The sequence below is a fragment of the Mastacembelus armatus genome, chromosome 4 (assembly GCF_900324485.2).
Source record: "Mastacembelus armatus chromosome 4, fMasArm1.2, whole genome shotgun sequence".
NCBI classification, from domain to species: Eukaryota; Metazoa; Chordata; class Actinopteri; order Synbranchiformes; family Mastacembelidae; genus Mastacembelus; species Mastacembelus armatus.
In genome coordinates, this window is record NC_046636.1 from 23,687,827 (window position 1) to 23,708,539 (window position 20,713).

The window sequence follows — 20,713 nt, forward strand, 5'->3', positions numbered from 1 at the left end:
TTATTGGCTGGTATTCGTGCCATTTGGCGCATTATTATTGTCCTTCATGTGAATTTGGGCTTGTGATTCAGAGGGATTATTGCTTGCTGTCACCGTCTTATCTACCAACAACGTTGTGCTGCGGATATGGGTCCCTGAGTTGATGTAGCGTCCAGCACCGGCTCCCTGAGAGATGGCGTAAGAGGAGCGGCGGCGAGACGTTCCTCTTTTGAACATCGACTTCAGCTCCACTGGATGATGGGGCAAGCCGTGGACCTTCATCAGTCAGATAAGAGGAACATAAATCAATAATTCACCCCCTTACAGATAAAAAATAACAACACTAAATAATAAATCACACAGGGGTTGGTACAGAATTTCAGTCTTCAGGCTCTAAAAAAAAAATATATATATATATATATATAATGCATCAGGATTATATGGATTTAGTCCCCACCAACTACATTTTTGAATAAGTCAGCACAACCATGTGTGGCAGCATGTGCATAATCCCCAGGAGAACACACACACACAACTGGAGAATTATCACTGAGAATAACACCGAAACCATTACGTAACTGTATTTTCCAAAACACCTGATGAGGCTGCTGCAAGTCATTTGGAGACATTTTGTGGAACTGTAGTCTTAGATGAATAGCTTGCTGTGTGTTTTGTTGTCCCACCCAAAGGTGCATCTTTTTTTTTTTTTTTTTTTTTTACTAACTTGGAGATGAGTGCAAAATGTCCTTGCTTTCTGTTTTAGGAGACCTACACATTTGTAAATTAAGGCTCCAACTTTCTTTTTTACGGTCTTAAGTTTTTTTAATGCAGTGTCTCACCTTGTGTCTGTTATGGCTGGTGAGGATGACAGTGAGGGCATGCCCAGTCAGTGAGGGCAAAACAGCTACCAAGACAGTGAGCAGAGCTGTGAGCCACACAACTGGATCGACGAAGGCCTGATCAGACACACCTGATGAAAAGCACACAAAGAACAATCAACCCTCTTTACAGACATGTTAGATTGTTCACTTTATCTGATCAACAGATAACCACATGAAACAATCACTGAAAGGTGGTGTGTCTTTTTAGCAGTTTTTTGCATTATTTATTTATATTTGATTCAAAGTCAGCAGATTCTGCAAAAATGGGATGTTAAAATGACGACAGTCAGGAGCACCATCACTCAAACAAGAGAAATGAGTAAAGAGATGGAGTGTACCGAGAAAGTAATAGTCACTGGGTGATCTCTGAAAAAGGCGGGTGCTGTGGGTGATCTTGGTACAGATGAAGAACATCACCAGAGAGACAAGCACAGCTGCAACATTGAACTTTGTCCAGTATCTGATCCGGAGTATAATCTGTAGAGGTAAATGGCACATCTGTATATACATAATGCAGTAGCTAGCAGTGAAGAAATGAAAAATATTTAATTATATGAAGATGTAATTCAATAAATTTAATGTTTCTTTCTGATAAATGAGACTGGAACATCTCAATGTAAATCTAAAAAGAATGTGAAAGCATAATTTATGACTATGCAATTTATCATTTGTAACATTCAAATCATTTTGATATTTCGGATTCATAGCTATAGCAACTCCTACACCACAATTTTCCACAGAACATATTTTGGTGTACATGTGTCCATCATAGATAATGTAATACACTGACATCGTTCATCAACAATTCATTCATAATTTACAGAGCACATTATTTTTTGCTATATCTTAGTAATGATTCCTAGCATTCCTCTTTTAATGCATTTAAACTACAGTATTATATTACATTATTTACGTTTAAAAAAAAAAGTTATATTCCTTGTTAATGTAATAATGTAATATCATCTGTGATTTTTAAAATCAAATTAGAGGAATGTTTTGATCATATGTATTATTTTTTACTTGTAATTATGTTTCTGTAGTTCACTTGGACCTGTGAAAAGTGTGCGCCTGACCTCAACCGTTGCAGTAAATGTGACTGCCATGGAGACGGTGACTGCCATGGTCTGGTAGTCATAAGCAGTGTTGTAGAAAACTCCGAATGGGATGAAGAAGAAAACAAACGAAGCGTACACAGCATGCAGGAGTGAAAAGGACAGCACCAGAGTGCTGGAGAGCTCCTGTCTCTGTCCAGTCTTGTACAGCTCCGGGAGTTTCAGGCTGCTTTCTGGACTCACATCCTACGACACAAAGAGGCAGGCTGCAGTATAATAACAGAAATATTTAGCGGATTGATCAGTTAATAAAAACGTTCTTATCACCTGTTCCAAGAAGGCCATGCACATAATTGGGAATGATGTGTAGAAGACAGTGTAGAGAGGGATGAACCATGTCTCATACAGAGACTGTATGAAAGAAAATATGTGGCAGAATAAATACAAGATGCTTCCTCCATGTTTGACCTAAAGGTTGTATGTCATTGAATTGAATCTGTGTATGACTAACCTGAGAACTGAAGCCATTGAAGATTCCAAACCATGTGTGCACTAGAGCAAAGCTACAGGTTTTAAACAGGAAGTACTGCAGGAAGAGGGAAATGCGTCGGTATGACCAGCGCCCATGAACCAGTAACAGTCTTTGAAGAAATCTGAACTGGGCCAATGCAAAGTCTGCGTTCTGCACTGCCTGACCTCCCTCCACTCCTTGTACTCCTACACCAACATGAGCCGCTGGTGGGTAACAGTAAGAAAAGCAGAACAAAAAAAACCCAGAACAAAAAAAAAAAAAAATACAAGAGAGAAAAACATAAACATGACAAAGACAGCAGGATTGGGAGATTTTGTCTGCAAGACAGAGTTACAGATGCACATTTTCTCTGTTAGCTTTTTAAGTCACTTTACTTACTCTTGATCATGTTTACATCATTGGCACCATCCCCAATGCACATGGTGACTGAACTGGTGTATTTCCTGACCAAAGTGACAATGTCAGCCTTCTGTCCAGGTGTTACACGGCAGCACAGCACCGACTGACACTGTTCTGCAAGACTCATGAATGTGGCCCCCCATTCTGGTCTCTGGTCAAACTCTGCCTGGAGTACATCATCATCAAATACTGTAGCTTCATTTAGAAAACATTTGCATTAAATTACTCCACCTTAGTGGACAGTATAAAAGTGATTTTAGAAGTGGAATCACTAAATCTTTTCCCACTTTGGCATAATAAGAAAATGAATGAGGAAATTAGTTTTCAGGTCCTTTAAGCCATCTGTTTTCTGGCACAACATAACTGGCTGAAATCCTGCTATGATGTCAAAACAGTAGAGGCTTGAATTTTATTTTCCACTGCACTCGCACATTCTCATATTTAGACTGCACCGTTTTGCATGGTACACAGGAGTAACGTGTAAACTACAGGATTGGAGCTATTTGAAAAGCTAATCTGAAAACCATATGAGTGACCTGTATGTCCAGTGTTTACCAGCTCAGGTCCAGTGAGGACCACAGCAGTCTTTGCTCCAGTCATCTCTTTCTCTACAGCCCACACCTCTGCCTGTCTGGCCTTGAGGAAACTGACCCCTGGGTCTGGGGACTGGAGTATTTGTCTGCAGGGGCAAACACACAAAGATCAATGAGCTGGAATTAAATGGTGCATGTTTGTTTGCATACTTTTGTTGTTGCTAACCTCAGCTCCTGCCATTCCAGCAACCTGGTATCAGGTTCTAATAGTTTGCAAGAATATCCGATATTTACTGCAGTCTCTACAAGGGCGAAAACACAATAATCACAGTGAGACTTTGTTCCCATGTCACTACAGCACACTTTATATAGGTGCCATTCTCTACTCCTGCTACAGTGTGTCACAATACCTTTTTTGTCCCCAGTCAGGACCCATACTTTAAGCCCAGCCCGTTGAAGCAGAGAAATAGTCTCAGGAACACCCTCCTGAAGACGGTCCTCTATTGCTGTTACCCCTAGAAGCTACAACACAGAAAAATAAGCACTTTTAAATATTCATACATGATGCTGACTTCATTCCAAGTAGCATGATTGTAGAAAGCAAGGCGGGTGAGAAAGAAACTATTTTTATGAATTTGTGCTCCATGCTTAGGGGAATGTAAATGGCATTTATATTTATATAACATCACAATAAGGAGGAGCCTACCTGTAGCTCTCTCTCCATCTGATCATATAGCTTTTCCAGCAGTGCATCGCGTTCAGAGGTTACCATGGCAGCAGACTGGGCCAGAATTTTACCCCATTGCTCCCATAATGCCTCAGGAACAGATCGAACCGCAATACACAAAGTCCTCAGACAGGCCTGGGCAAAGTGCTGACAGAAGATAAGTTAACATGTTAGGCTGCACATTATTTACTCGATCTTTCAGGCAAAACTGAAGGACTGATAGAGAAAGCATGAGATAAAGCTTTCAGTCCTAACCCAACTATCTCAGTAGGATTAGTTGGAGATGACAGGCCTGATCCTGTCTTGAAAACAATACAGAGAATTTATCAAGAGCTTTCAATGACCTTTTAACCGTCCTCAAAAAAGCTGAAACAACTATAAGAGAAACTGTCTATTTTGACTCATACACATGAGAAACAGAAAATCAGAAAAGAAAAGATCAGAAAAGAAACTCAATAAATATATTTTAAAGTATCTGACTTATATCTTAACAGAACAAAATGTAATTAAAAGTAACTGTGTTTTGCAGTACTGCTCTTAAAGGAGTAGTCGACATGTTGGGAAATACACTTATATATGAAGCTACAGGCAGCAGCCACTTAGATTAGCATAAAGAATCAGTCAGCACAGGTTTACTCAGAGATAAAATTATCCTCCAGCACCTTTAATTAACTCCCATCAGAGCTATATTTGGCCACAGTGATGTAAATTTGTTACTAACAATACTTACTTATATGTATAACATGCTTTGTCTCTTCTGTTTTTTCTTATTTAATTTCAAATTCCCGGCCAATAAAGCTGATTCTGACACTGAACTGCTTAATACAGAAATGGAAACTAAACACCGTGTCATATTAATAGTAGTTTCAGTAGGTGTAAAGCACACTCTCCTGGTTCAGTAGGCACTTCAGCTCACCTCAAGGGCTTTTTCAGTTCTTTCCTGATATGGAGAGTCCTTCTGCAGTCTCTCCAGGATCACTATGTCTGCCCCTTTACAGTACAACTTTAACCCACCCTCAGGCTCCCGAACTGGAAAACAACACAAAATCAATATGGATAGATTTATCCAGAAAAAAAAGATGACAATGGGAACCTTAGCCTAAGTGTAATTATTAGATCACAAGAGACTGAACAACTGAAGGTATTTTGTTAGTTTGTGTTTAGAGGGCTCCTCTCACCCAGTACAGACATTCGTCTCCTCTTGCTGGTGAAGTCCAGCAGTGCCAGTAGCTGATATTGTCGAGTAACGCCGAGCTCAGAGACAACAATAAAGTCTCTTGTCCTAGACAGGAAGACCCAGCCCAGCTCCCTGGCTGCACCAACAAGAGCCTCCTCATCTGGGGATGCAGCCTGGTAAACTGGAGCCTCTGGGGGAATGTCGTCACAAGACAAGATGGAAGTAAACATGTGGTCTCATATGAATAGTATGACAATCATGGCAGCAAGGTAGACAATAACAAATCTACTTTTATTTACTTCATTAGAGAACAGGTGTGCTCTGACCTTTGACTACAGTGCCACGTTCAAGACAATCACAGTAATACAAATGAAAAAAACATGATAAGGTTTAATGTGTGTTAGCTGTTGAAGGAGGCTTCACATTTTGTCAAATGAAGAACAACTCATCCGCTTTGTTGAGAATCACAAGCAATATGAATAGTTGCACACACACATACACAAGCTCACCTTTCTTCCACTCTGCCATGACAGTGTGACACAAAGACAGTGCTGTGAGAAAGTGTCTGCTGAGGGGACACTGCTGTTTCCTGAGTTTGTCCACCAGGGTGGGGGCTGACATGAACAGGCCACCACAGGAGAACGGATTCCAGCTTAAGTCCATGGGCTGCACAAGACGCAAGGAAAAAGATGCCACAACTGGTGTGTTTTAGTTGTAGTCTGTCGATTATGACTCACCAATGACAGAAATGAATTTCCACCTGTTACTGTAATGAAACCCAAAATGACATTTCTCTTGTTGGTGAGTCATAATAAACAAACTGTGAAACCTTCACAATTATGCTTTGACGTTACACAGCGATGCAAATGTGGCTAATATGAACAGAAGTAAATAGACAAGAAAAGATCAATCCCGTGGGAAGATTGGAGAATATTCATGTTTTTTTTTTCTTAGTGTGCTTGTGTATGTGTCCCCTCTTCACTTTCAGTCTGTGTCAGGCCTCCCAGAGTCCCTGTGCCTGTCAGTGTCTCATCTCATCCTCCTATGAACCAGCTTTCCATCCGCAATGAAGTGCTGCTGTATTCATGCTACAAGCTCACCTCTACCCGTTGCCAGATCTTTCTCAGTTCCTGAACCAAGACTACTAACCAAGTTATGCTGTGAGAGTTAATGCGGCAAGCTACCGTCCCTTTCTCAGTTGTTCATTTATTTCCAGCTTCATTGTTTTTGTGCTATTTTGAAGTAGACGCTTAGTTTGTCTAGCCAAGTTTACGTTTACTGTATTGTATATATTCACTCTCACTTCACTCTTTTTGACTCCCATTTGTGTTTAGTTCAATAATCCTGTTTAAAATTCCTGACAGAATAACCTTAAACCATGTAGGAAATATACCAAGAGGAGGTGGAGAATAGAGCAACATACAGTTTAAAGAGGCAAATTTGAGTATTAATATGCAGTACCTCTACATCCTCTGCCGCCACTGATGCATCACCTGTAAAAGTAGAGAAACTATTATTATATTTAATGACACATTGAAATTTATAAAAATATAAAATATTTTTTTAGCAACTAAGATGCAATAGCTGGAAAACAAAAAAGTAGAGATGTAGGAATGGCTTGTAACTGAAGTTAATAAAGTGTTAAAAAATATTTAGTAGAGAGATTCGTAGCTGTTGGATGTGAGCGTGTTAAGTGTTTCCTGTTGTTGCATAAACTCTCTCTCTTGAGGAAGGACTTTTCATTCAGGGCTTACATGAGGTTGCCTCTCCAGAGAGATATTTGTTCCACTGTACGCTTGGGAGGACACTTTGCTCTCTAGTTATTATCAACCTCTTTCATAAATTAATATTTAGGGAAGCAAATTACTGAGTTAGACAGATAACAACCTTCTTGTTTCACACATTCGTGGACAATGGGCACCCTTGAGTGAACAGAAATATGTCTCACAGCATCCACTAGTGTGTCATTTTGAAAAGATTGGTGCTTTCAAACTTTCGCTATAATCACAATGAATGGTCTCTCTTCATATACTGATGGAGAGTTCAACTTTTGTCCTTTGAATGATTTTTTTAAAAAGGCTGAACGATTAGAATTTTAATCCCCAGTAACTCTGCACCATGAGGTTTCATAAAGAAATTTAGTTTCCCAGTGGCACTGTAATGTGTTTTCCTGAGTTGCAAACTCATGAAAGTTATCTAATATGTCACACAGTAACTGGATTTTTATTGTTACCATAGATCTCCCCAGCGATGCAGCACTGTCTAAAGAGCAGACGGTTCTGTGTTAGTGTCCCGGTTTTGTCACTCAGCAGGTATCCCACTTGGCCAAGCTCCTCATTCAGTGAAGTATTCCTGGCTTGGGCTGGCTTGTCTGCCTGCTGCCAATACATTTCTATATCCCAGCCAATGAACAGACTGTGGACTGTGTGGATTACCTCAAACCTGTGGCATGGAAGACATATACACAGTAACACAGTATACACACAAACTGAACAATATGTGTATATTAGAGAGTGCACTATTGTAGATGGAACTAACGAGATATAGAGGGCTATGGGCATAGCTGGGCTGAACAGGATGATGTAGCTCCAGAAGATGAGGAATCCAGTGTAGGCTGGATTGCCATCAACCACCAGAGCAGAGAGAAACCCCCCCTGACTCATAACCTGAGACGAAAACACACCACTGCCCACGGCAAGAAGCAGGGCCACCAGCAACACGGATATGATTATCTGGAAACCAAGAATATAGACACACAGTTAATAACTCCACAAAAAAAGCTCCATGCTCATCATCATCCTCCACTTTACCCACTCACCCCAATCACCACTCTGTTGAAAATTTTTTCCGTCCGAGTCGTCTTCACTCTCAGTTTCCCACAGTTCCTCAGGATCTTACTGTCCGTACCTGGTACAGAACAGACTACTATTAGCTGATATCACTACAGTGGTCTTGCTGAGGGAATCAGAAGTCCATCCTACAGCCAGAGGGTGAGAGTTCAAGACCTCATGTCAGTATGTGTCTGCTGATGTGCCCTTGAGCAAGCTGCTGAATCTCTGCCAGCTCCAGGGGGGTCTGACCTCAGTGCAGAGATGTCAGGGGGAGGAGAGAATTTCCACTGCAGGGATCAATAAAGTATCACGTAATGTTTTCCAGTGATGATGTATCAATCTCACATAGACAACTGAAGGACAATGAGCAGCATAAAAGTGTAAAAATGACAGCTGAGAATATGTGCTAAGCTACATCTTCAAACTGTTCAAGGGCAGAGACCTGATTCCATCTTGATCATGCTTAAATTAAAATAGGCTATGTTAAGTGTGTGTGAGAAGGGTTAAGAGTTATAATCAGGATGAACTGGGGTCCTACCAATAGTCAGTCTCTGATAAATGGTATAAAACTCATCTGTGGAAGGTTTTGATCTATTGATCTGCCTAAACAGGGGCATAGCAGTGAAATCCATGACACCTCTGCCAGTAATATCCGATCAATGATCACTTAAAAAACAGGAGGAACCAGTAATCTGCTGGACGTTAACAGACCCTCTCCTGCAAGAGTTAAGTACTGTCCATAATTAACAGCATAATGCATTCCACCTAATAAAAACTGTCATTGAATCTACTGGAGGTCATAGTAGAAGGTGAAATGAGGACACGTGGCCTGGAAACAAACATTCTGCCACTGTCTTATCTCAGTTTGATATTTATGCCAAGTATCAGGACTTGTCTTTATCCTGTCAGCATTACTGATCTAGTCTTACACTCTAAGGCTTGCTGGTGGCCAGTACCCATTTACTAACAAAAAATTGTGTCACTTTAACTACTTCAGGCATAGCCACCCCCTCTGACAACTCTCAGGCATAACTAATCCAGTGAAATCCCAGTTCATATACCCTTCTGAATAAATACTTCTACAGTACCGGTGTATATGGCCAAGCCATAGGCAAACTCTGTGTTGCGCAGAACGGTTCCCCTCAGGAGGATGTGCTCGTTGTTCAGCAGATGACACTCTCCCTGCCAGTGCAGCTGACCTCTGAAATTGTACAGGCGATTATTGGGCTCCTCACTGAGCACAACACCTGTATAACAAGAGTGCACATTTGCTCTTACTCAGAACAATGTAATTTTAGAAAAAAATGCACTTGTTCATTTTTGCTCTACTTTAAAATGAGTGCATTGGGAATCTGCATTCTTAATAGAAAACATTTATTCACCATCAAAGGCAGCAAGGGTCTCCTCTGAGGGGCGAGAGGTCAACTCTGTGTGTGTAGCAGTGAGCGCCTGCCGGTACTTGAGGTTGGTTTCACTGTATACAGAAAAAACAACATTAATAATTCATAGTCAACCCAAACCAGTGAAGTGAAGGTAGCATACATGTAAATAATCTATTTTATTGGTTAAGAAACTGAATTAGTGGGTTTCCCCACTCTTTCATCCATCCATCCATCCATCTTCTATACCCGCTTTTTCCTGGTTCAGGGTCACGGGGATCTGCTGGAGCCTATCCCAGCTCTCTCTCGGGTGGAAGGCAGGGGTACACCCTGGACAGGCCCACTCTTTCAGAGTATGTTAATTCATTTCAGATTATACCTATCACTTTTAAAACAAACTAATATGTGTTTAGCCCAAATTTATTGTGCACCTTTGACCCCACTGTGTGACACTTAAGCTTCCTCTTGCTATTCCATAGTAAATAAATCATTTTTGACCCTTATAGGTGATGGACTTTTTGCCATCCAAGCACCAGGGCTACAGAACAACTTGAAGAACAGGGCCACTGAAATCAGTATTAACTTTATCACCTTGCAAAATTTCTTATTAAAATTGTGCAATTTACTGTCTTAGATTTTTACACTATTCATGTTTCTAATGCTGTAGCATGTAAATGTATTAACTTGTTATACTATACCTTATAATAAAAAATGCAATATTTCTACTGTTGCTCTTACAGGGATGAGTAAAAATAATTAGCCCTGGCATTTTGGTAGCCCACCACAATCAGACACCACCAACACCATCACCACTGAGTGATAAAAGTCATGGATAAATGAGCCAGTGTACTCGCTCCTGACAGAGTCCTAGTATAAAAACATGAACCAATGGGCCGTTGTCCTTTCTTTATGGGCTGTTTCTTGGCCAAAACATTTTAAAAACAATAAATTAAAATGCACAGTATGTCCGATTTTAGCAGTACACTACTCACATAATCATCACACAACCATGATTTAAGTTTTAGTGATGACTTCCATAAATGCTTTAACAGGCTGAGGTATCTGAACAAACAGATGAAAGTATTTTTTCTTACCCATCGATGTCTGCCGTCTCCACATAACACAAACTGTGAGGCTCTGAACTACACAGGAGGAGAAGATCCGCCTGGGAGTAAATTGGCAAAATATGACATTACAGCACAGACAGAGCCAAGGGGAAAGTCCCTTGAATTACAAACAGAGCTATGCAGCATTTATTCAAATATGTCAAACGCTGAAAATTTTTTTTATGGGTTAACAAGTGATGAATGCAGCTTTACAATTATTAATGAGTCATTTTGTTTTATATACTTCTGTTAATGTCTATTTGTTAATAAATTGAGCATCTCACTGGGATGACTTGGTCTTTGTGGATCCTCAGGACATCTCCCACAAACACGTCCTTCCACTGTGCTGTGATAAAACTGACAGGACAGACGAGAAACGAGGATATGTAAAAAAAAAAAAAAAAAAAAACTGCCTTTTGCCTTATAAGATTTGATTTAACTTACTTGCTGCAAATAGGCATTACCACCCTACACACACAAGCACTACATACAGTTTGCAACTGACCAAGATTAATAACTAACCAAATTGCACATTAGATTTAATTAGGAATCAAAATGTAAAACATAGACCCACTACCAAAATTGAGGCCTAACATTTTTACAATTTTTGTTTTCATACATGGACTATACAATGCCGACATCTACAGAAAGTTAGAAATGTGATTCAGTGAAGTTTTATCACTAATGCTTGCAAACATGCTAAAGAGCCTATATTTTCTATAATAGCTTCATGAACACATGCTCTACATGTGAATACATCAAAAGTATTAACTGAACAAACATGTTTGTTGGGGCCTTCAGCTAAAATCACATTGGTTAATAGTAAAAGCATTAAAAGCAAACCATTCATTTTTCATGATTGCCTTTTCCATGTAGTTATCAAAGATTGTAGGGTAGTTTACAAATTCATCGTTGCAGTTTTTAGTCCACAGGTGAAATATCTGGAATGCAACACACCGAAGCAAAAATATTTCTCCTAAAAAGTGCAAAAAGGTTCCATATTTTTTTCCAGCTGCTCTAATAAACAAAGGGGCCATCTAGGAATTCGCTTGCTCACACTTCATTAGAGCTTCATTAGAGGACTGTCTCAAACTGGAACTGCACTGAATCCTGAGAGAATAACCCACTCTCTTTGTCCTCACCTCTGGGAGATGAGTATGTCACAGGGTCGGGAGTTAATCTTAGAGTCACTGCGCCTCCTTGCCTGCACCAACAATGGAAAGAGAGAAAGAAAGCAAAAAAAGAGAGAATGAGGAAGAGAAAGAGACCGGCTGAGGAGCATGACAGAGATGGAGGAAAGTGAGCATGTGAGATAGAGGGAGGTCGGCCATGAAAGGCTGAAGAGAAAAAAGGAGTATCACCATTACGGGGCTCTACAGTGACACTGGCTGGGAGATTTACATCCACCACTAAATGATTAGTCAATAGAAAGGGGTCAAGCAAGCGTTTCACCCAGAGCTGTTAACGACTGTAACTCAGTGATGCACTTAACCAAAGAATTCTCCATGCAAAACATCACGCCTGCATTTAAAAGGAAAAGCTTTAATGATAGGAGAGAAAATTAATGCTTCTGGGGTGACTGGTTTTGTCAATGAAGAGAGGACAAGGAGTCAATGAGGACAATGAAGGAGAGAAAAGAGTGCATACATGCTTAAGTGCCAGATGCATAAATGCATGTGCCAGGCCATCGTATATTTGAGTATAAGATCATGCATTGGGTCTGAACTGCATTTATCCCTGATGCACACTACTCCTGAACGAGAGAGGGAGACTTGAGTGAGTGGTGGTCTCACCATGTCAGTCGTGAGGTCTTTTATGCCTCTCACAGATAGTACGATGAGCAGCGGGAAGATAGTGATGTACCAGGGTATGGATGAGATGGCAGGGACACACTGTAAACCACATACAGATAAGGACAAGAAAACACACACCACATAAACTATATGCATAAAAAAATATGACTGTGCAAGTGAAAACAACTATGATAAACTAGACAGCCAAACACTGTAAAAACTAATTTAATTATAGAGAATATACAATACTGTGCAAAAGTTTCAGGCAACAAAAATACACAGGAATGCTTCTAATATGAATTAGATAAATAATTTTTCATTTATCAATTAACTTCATACAAAGTGCAGTAAACCAGTGCTCAAACCAGCAGCAGATCTCTTTGGTTTGACCTGCACAGTTTCTGCTGGTACTTTGCAGAACCTTGGAGAAGCTGCTGCAGTGGAACTGGTCTTTTTTCAGTAAGAACATATTTTCTTTGAGAAGATTCCCTCGGGCATCAACTGTGAGTTAGCTGAAGTTGTGGATAAATAAATATGTACTTCACAGCAATGTATAATATTTCACAGGATAATCACAAATAGCTGGTATTCTATGAATTTTCTTTACGAACGATTTAAAAACCTTGTTACTTACACTTTGACGTGCAGTGGTACATCACTAAACTTCTCCCTGATACAAAATGCCTCTTAGATCTGTTGGGTTAGATTCCAGATCAAACTCGAAGGGTATTCAAGCTTTTGCTGCCCTGGTACCTTGGCTTCTAGTTACATGTTTGGTCTGTTAACACTGGCTCAGCTTTTAAATAGGACCTTAAACCACATTATAGACTTGCCTTGTTAGCTGACACTAGTTTTTCTGTTGTTTTTTTCCTTTATCCTTCTTTTTACCTGACTATTTTATATATAAGCGACAGTTGATTTATATAAATATTTCACAGCATTATAAGGAAAATTTAATCTAAAAGAACAGGACATATAGTCTTCCTGTAAGAAACAGCAGCTTCAGTGCTGTGATTTCATAGTGTCTGCACAGAAAATTGTATTCTCTTATAATCCTTATACAGTTAGTAATTCCAATTTAAATTCTGAGATCAATCATGAAATGTGAAGGTTACACATAAAATTATGCCAGACCAAGAGCAACACAGAGAACAACAGTGTCTTCATCCCACCTGCATCACCACCATGAGGAGGAAGTAGAGGTTGGCCGCCCGCTGGAACTGCTCAAACAGTGTCAGCGGCAGAAAAGTCAGGGGGGAGTACTTGTGGCTGCGCAACACATTGTCCTGACGACCGACAAGAAAAGCAGCAGTGAGAGTGAGACAGGAGCACAAGGGAAACATACAGTGGGTACAGAAAGTATTCAGACCCCTTTAAATTTTTCACTCTTTGTGTCATTGCAGCCATTTGCCAAAATCAAAAAAGTTCATTTTATTTCTCATTAATGTACACTCAGCACCCCATCTTGACAGAAAAAAACAGAAATGTAGAAATTTTTTGCAAATTTATTAAAAAAGAAAAACTGAAATATCACATGGTCATAAGTATTCAGACCCTTTGCAGTGACACTCATATTTAACTCACATGCTGTCCATTTCTTCTGATCCTCCTTGAGATGGTTCTGCTCCTTCATTGGAGTCCAGCTGTGTTTAATTCAACTGATTGGACTTGATTAGGAAAGGCACACACCACCAATTTGCAAAAATTTCTACATTTCTGTTTTTTTCTGTCAAGATGGGGTGCTGAGTGTACATTAATGAGAAATAAAATGAACTTTTTTGATTTTGGCAAATGGCTGCAATGACACAAAGAGTGAAAAATTTAAAGGGGTCTGAACACTTTCTGTACCCATTGTATGTATCAGCACACCGAGCTGTTCAGCAATGCGCCCAGGTGCCAACAGGTGTTCAGGGCAACACGTTATTAACATGCAAGGGAGGGGGGATAGTTAAAGCCAGAGCTCCACCTCCACCAGCTACAACTTCAAATACATGTGCTGTACATTTTACTTGCTTCAAATGCATCTGCCTGATAATCCTTATATAAGTATTTTCCTTTATTAGTCATGTTTTTTTACTTTTAATAAACCACTTCTACATTGTGGTATTGCTCCTGGTGGAGAGGATCGTCTAAGGAGAGGACACTGTCCAGTCATAAACACTGCAGCTGCCTATAGCCACATACTAACCTCTTAATGTTGTTAGCTAAAGCTAGGCTGAACAATTTTTCATGAGGAAAACAAGATTACAAGATTGGTAACTGTACACAAAGAAGACTGGGACAGGTGGTTGTAGCCTCCAAATGCTTAGAAGAGACAGCAGTCTCTAACATGACAAATGCTGGAAAAGTGACCAAAACTAGACTAAAATGGCGTGGTGATTTAAATTAGACTTAAATAAACTGAAGACTAAAATTTCTCTAGCCTACTGTTGCTAATTCTACTGCTACAGGTTTTTGCAAAAAGAAGAAGAAATCTCACGCCAAACATGAGGAAGGCTCAAAGGCTGCTCCTTCATGACAACTAATTGTAATTGTAAATCTATAGCTGAAACAGGCATTCTCTGTATAAAAACTTTAGGTTTTCCATGTCAGCACCAATATTGGTACATGAACATTACAGAAAGCCAAAAATCCAGTTGGTGTGGCTTCTGTTGATGAAGGCACAGAAACACAGAGCTCCAACAAAATATTTTTGCCTCACCCATACAGCTTGACCTTGAAAATACAACGTAACCTGTTGCGTACAGCTGCTTTACAGCTGACTGTTTTCATGTAGCTTATTAAATATGTTAACTGCAGTCATCACACAGCAGCAGGAGTGTCTCCAAAATGAGAGCTGGTGTGCGCTTTAATGTGCATGGCGCAACAACAGCTACTTCTTTAATTATTTATAGCCTAATTAAGAGAGACAGCAAAAGCTGTTAAGTCTTTTCCACACTAAAGGTAAGCTGCCTTACACACTTATAACAGGTTTAAAAACTATAGTCAAATAATTTGTTACAAATGCTCCATTAGAGCATTTGTCAGTATTTAACTGCTGCTTATAAACTGTGACTGTGTGTTTCAAACATACCTGTTTGAAGTGTAAGAAATATACAGTGATTCATTTGTGCTTAGATCCTAACCGATTCTGTCTCCCTGTAGAGAATATTCAAAAACCATAAACAGACTGCATAATGACCACTGACGTGCCATGTGCATAAATGCATAGGCGGTCATATTGGCCCATCTGCTGTGTGATGTCCACAAGTAGGCCTACTTCAAAAACCTGCTGGCAAAAACAAACAAAAAAAAAAAAAGTTGTAAGCAATAGATAAAAAACTTCAGTGAACCTAATGACATTTTGGTGCCGCATCAGACAGTAGAGATCACTGAGCCTCACTCGTAACAGACTCAGATTTGCAATTGTAAAGCAAATGAGGCAAAACTCCACATACATGACTGGGGTTTTGTATTGCTGGAGAGATCTGGGTGTGCACTTCGTTAACTAAAGCCATGTAAATAGTTGTCTATGTTCACAATAAGAATTATGGACCAATATTGGTGCTGATTTGGAAAAAAGGCGAATGTTCAGAATTTGCCACTTATACACCTGTAATTACATTTTTCATTAAGAAGTGCCCTTCTCTCATTTTGCCTGGGATGTCCTATGCCAAAAAGCATGACATTTTACGAGCCTGTTTTGTGAGTACAAATTACAATTTCATTGCTGCTTTACCTTATGGGATATGATTGAACACCACCCTCTCATTAGATGTTCCTCTTACCAATATATTCCATGGAATGTGCTAAGAAATGGTTGAGCCTTAAGGGAGCTCCCTATCTAGATTCTTGCCCTATCATCGGGCCCCAAAGATGGGATTATCAAGACATGCTGCTATAAATCCTTAGGGCCCCATGACAGTACCACTCTCCAACCCTAACCTAACATAAAGTGCACATCCAGTAGTTTCACAGGCAACACTACAGAATGGACAAAATGCAGGGAAGGAAGCACATGCATGACAAACTCACCGCATACTGTCCCCAGGGGAAGCATAGAAATGATCTCTTTTGTTTATTTTTATGGAAGATGCGGCTGTTTGCCCTCACCTCCCATGTGAAACCTGTCAGACATGTTAGTCAGATTCTTAGTCCTGCTCTTCACTTGCAAAATGTAATTTAATATATCATTGTCAGCTCTAAACACATGGACATCTTCAGCGGGTGTCAGTGTGTTTGTACTGTGCTACTGTTAAAACATCTCGAAGGGATTATAATATCCAAGCATTCGAAGCCTCTAGAAAGCAATAGATTTTAATACATCTCCCATAGGCGATAAGTTCAATCTAGATGTGCAGGCTGCTAGATACCATACTGAGATTTTGTGTTAATGGACATAAATTAAAACTGTGAAATAGATAAAATGACATAAAGACATAGGAGAAGGAATGGAGATCAAGAGAGACATACCAGATTCGACACTTTCTTTGGCCATTATGATGTATTGACTCAGATGTTTGTAGACTCCTGTTGTGCTATAAGGTGGAAACAACAGAGTAAACGGCTATTTCTGTCCACCCTTAATATACATTTATCAATCTTGTAACTCATTACACTGTTGCCATGCCTGCACCACAGCACAACAGACAAACAGTTAAAAAAAAAAAAATACTGGTGCTAATCTAAACAGACACCACTGTCGTGGACATTGCACAAACCTTACTGATCTTATATTAATCACATTCTTACTTAATCAAATGTTACAAAGGTGAACTTAAAGAAGCCTCTGTTCTTGTTTTAAAAATGATAAAACATAAAGAAACGTACCAGCTCTGCTAGTTGAATCTCTGAATGGGGAGAACTATGATTGCTCAAATCCAACCATCTGCATTAAACCTGCCAGGTCTCCAACACAATGTAATAATGGGTTAACCATCACAAGACTGTCACTATATTTTACTTGTTGCCAAGCAGCAATTACTAAAAAGCAGTAATATACAGAGTAAAGACAGAGAGGACATTAAACTAGTCAGTTTTGACTATATTTGACTTTGATGTTGAAAGCAGCAGCATAAAAATATGCAGCACAATTCAGAAATAATCATACATTTACCTGCATTGCTTGCCGGCATTGTCCTCAAGCATTGTTCAGTCAGGTGACAAATCTGGGCCATTAAATACCACAGACCACAGGTAGTGATTAAAATAGCATTCTGCACCTGCTTTCCATTAAACGCACCTGTTTCATCCACCACCCTATGTTTTTGTAGGAGAAGGTTTTGTCCTTTTCCTGGTGTAACATGTTCCTGGCCCCGCCTTTCTTTTCTCCCAGGTGAAAATACAGAATATACTCCCCACACACCAAAACTGGAGAAGAGAAAGAATAATGGAGGAGGAGCACCAAGGCTGGTAGAGCATAACTCTAACAAATCACTGTTTTGCTTATGTAATATCGTTACTGTAAACTGTAAAAAGCATGAACGTTCTTTGGGTGTAAACCGTCACAAACTAGACCCTGAAGGACTTCAGACTACTAACTGGGTGAATTTTTTTTTAGCTAACCTAAATAACATCTGCACTCTGTGAGAGTATGGTGGTGTTGCTTTTTCACTGTAGCAGCTGTGGGAGTGTTGGTTTACAGTAACCTGAAAGCAGTACAACTCTGAACTGGACTGGAATGCATGGGCAACACAAAACTCCATTGTGTACTTTATTCTCTTTCTGGTGAAATTTCTCCCTCTCTCTCAGGCACAAACCTTTTCATTGTGCTGAGGTTGGTGTAAAGACGCACAAATACCATGGCCTGCAACACTAAACTGCTCATGAAGAAAGTTAATAAAACATTTTTAAAAAGTAGAAAAAAAAACCTTACAAGACTGTCTTTGTAAATATGTAGTTTTGCCTTTTCATTTGATGTGAAAAAACAGCACAGAATAAAAAATACGCTAGGTTTGGCAACTTTGTGATCGACTTGAAAATTGAACCATTTCTCCCAATTGCAAGCGGTATTTATTTAAGAAGTGCCTGTATTCATTCCAAAGGCATAAATATATCAATGTTTTAATAAAATAAACAAATGCAACAGCATGTGTAGCTAGTTAGTTAGCACTAATGTATGTATAAGCATTGCTCATATGCCTGATTTTATTCATACCAATCTTCAACTTTAAGGTTAGGATTAAAGTTATAGAGTTAACCAAGGCACAAATTATTTATTTAGAGACCAAGTGTAGCATTATGCCTCTTTTGTGAATCTAATGCCACCTGGTGGAGGTGAGCATCTACTGCAGTTAAGCCATCATAGGCAGGTCAAAAAAGGTGAAAATGCAAACAATGGCAATGTCTGAACAAAAGACAGGTCCCTCAATTTAAATGCTCAAAATATACTCAGTGGCAGTTAAATGTACTATTTGTGGTTTCATATCTCCTTGTCTCATTTCTCTTCCCTATGTAAGTGAGGTTGTCCCCACAAAGGCCACACATCAACACCTGAAGGTGTGTGCATCTCACATATTCTGTGTGTGTCTATTTGAATGCATGTGCATATCTAGGGCGATCTTTCCTATCTATTTTTACAGCTGGGCTGTTTAGCAGAGTGGTTAGAGTGATGTGCCAGTGGTGTGGCCTGAGTGCTCTCAGGCCTCCGCAAACAACAACAGTCAATAAGCCAAGCTTTTCCACCACAGTTTAACTGTAGCCCATCATGGCTGCCAAACCTCACAACCATAAAAAACATGAAATGCCTCTTCAAACCTGTGGATTCTTGTGAAATATTCATTCTGTAAATTTGAAAAGAGTTCAAGCTCTATCAAAATATTAGCATATTACAAATTATAGTCAGTATTTCAGAATAAATAGCAAGAAATTAGATCATGAGATGATTAAATTCTAGCCAAATATTACATTCTTCTCAAAACAGAAAAACTAAATGTTCAATCACATCTGGATGTTTCAGCTGAACAGATGCCAACTGAAAGAATGACACAGCAAAATGTTTAACTTACTACTTACTATACTGTATCTGACAATCAATTATATGTAGATTAGGTCTTAGCTACCAAGTTGGATGAACTATACAACATGCCCTCGCTAGAGGTAGTAAAACAGACAAACAGCAAGTTAAAAACAGTTAGTAGCTTCACACAATCGATGGGCCAGCTACCAGCACTGCAAATATTAACACTTCTTATTTATTTCTGCACCTTTTAAATTCTTAGAACTGACCCACCCAGAATGACATCATTTATATGTTTAAAAAAAAAAAAGAAGCATTTTTCAGGTTGCATCAAGCTAAGATGAACATTGTTACCACAGTGTCAGTAGCCAGTGAAAAACAAGACAAGTAAAGATGGCAGGTTCATGGTAACTTCCTCATTTGCCTCATTAGTGTTCATTACAAAATGGAAACAAACCGCTAAATGCGTAGCAGCTTAAAAAAATTAATGTCATCTGCAGTTAAAAATATGCTACATTTCTGAAATGATATCTAAAGGAAATGACTGTGCTGGATGCAATTTTAATAATTTAACTCCATTTCGAATTATTATTTACTGCGCCATGACAAAACATCGCGTACAGCAAAATGTCATTTTCAGATTAATCTGTAACATCACAGTTATCACTTCATACAAACCTTCCACTGATGATAAACAGCACAATTTACAAGAAATATGCCAGAACAAACTGGTTAATTATCACACTGTCAAAAATACAGGCGAAGTTTCCACTCACAAAGTGAGCAAGTTTGTTCTCATCATATTCTGGATCTAACAAGATCTCGACAGTGTATGACCCTCAGTCCACCCGTCTGCAGTATAGTGTGTGAGAAAGCCCTGGGACTGTTCAAAAGTCACACATTAGCCAACTATGAGGAGACAATACCCTCAGTGCTCAACTTCCTGTGAAAAGTGGTTAACAGCTCAGCCCTGAGTTCAGGAGCAGGAATTGGGCCAGCAGACGTCAGCCCCAAATATCGTGCAGAAATCCTCCCTGAAAGGGTTGCAAAGCATATAAGGTTTGACTTGACACACAAACACATGCTACATAGGTTAAAATAAAGCCAAAGCAAAGCAATGGAATTTCCAGCTAAATGGACGTTCTATGCACCAGAGGACAACAGCTTGCTGAAAGTAGAACATGGTTGTGAGGTTTGGGTTTGGGTGGGGGTGGGGGTGGGGGTGGGGGTGGGAGTGTGTGTGTGTGTGTGTGTGTGTGTGTGTGTGTGTGTGTGTGTGAGTGAGTGAGAGGAGTGGGGGGTGACATATCAACATGAGGTTCACAAAAACAAGCTGATCAGACTAATCCCCAGTAATGAGTCACCTGGTAGTATCACTTTGTTCAGT

General features: G+C 39.6%; 1 protein-coding gene across 1 annotated transcript; it reads right to left on the reverse strand.

Moving 5' to 3' along the window:
* atp8b3 (ATPase phospholipid transporting 8B3) lies at positions 1-16,866 on the reverse strand. Its single transcript, XM_026305592.1, has 27 exons — positions 16,842-16,866; positions 16,404-16,495; positions 13,562-13,675; positions 12,390-12,488; positions 11,739-11,800; positions 10,881-10,953; positions 10,585-10,655; positions 9,494-9,585; positions 9,200-9,358; positions 8,099-8,187; positions 7,819-8,012; positions 7,514-7,722; positions 6,742-6,773; positions 5,790-5,946; positions 5,282-5,470; positions 5,020-5,132; positions 4,083-4,250; positions 3,787-3,898; positions 3,603-3,678; positions 3,399-3,522; positions 2,823-3,009; positions 2,424-2,647; positions 2,240-2,323; positions 1,934-2,158; positions 1,199-1,337; positions 819-949; positions 1-255 (listed from the first exon to the last, which is right to left on the reverse strand). Exons 1-27 carry the CDS (start codon positions 16,864-16,866, stop codon positions 1-3), a joined length of 3,495 nt encoding a protein of 1,164 aa, XP_026161377.1.
* Between the last annotated feature and the right edge of the window lie 3,847 nt (positions 16,867-20,713).

Excerpts from the sequence above, each read along its gene's own strand:
- atp8b3 (XM_026305592.1), bottom strand. The coding sequence starts at position 16,866 with ATGGCCAAAGAAAGTGTCGAATCTG. Across the intron at positions 6,774-7,513 it reads CATCGCTGGGGAGATCTATG|GTGATGCATCAGTGGCGGCA; the intron begins GTAACAATAAAA and ends CTACTTTTACAG. Across the intron at positions 5,947-6,741 it reads TGGCGGCAGAGGATGTAGAG|CCCATGGACTTAAGCTGGAA; the intron begins GTACTGCATATT and ends CGTCTTGTGCAG.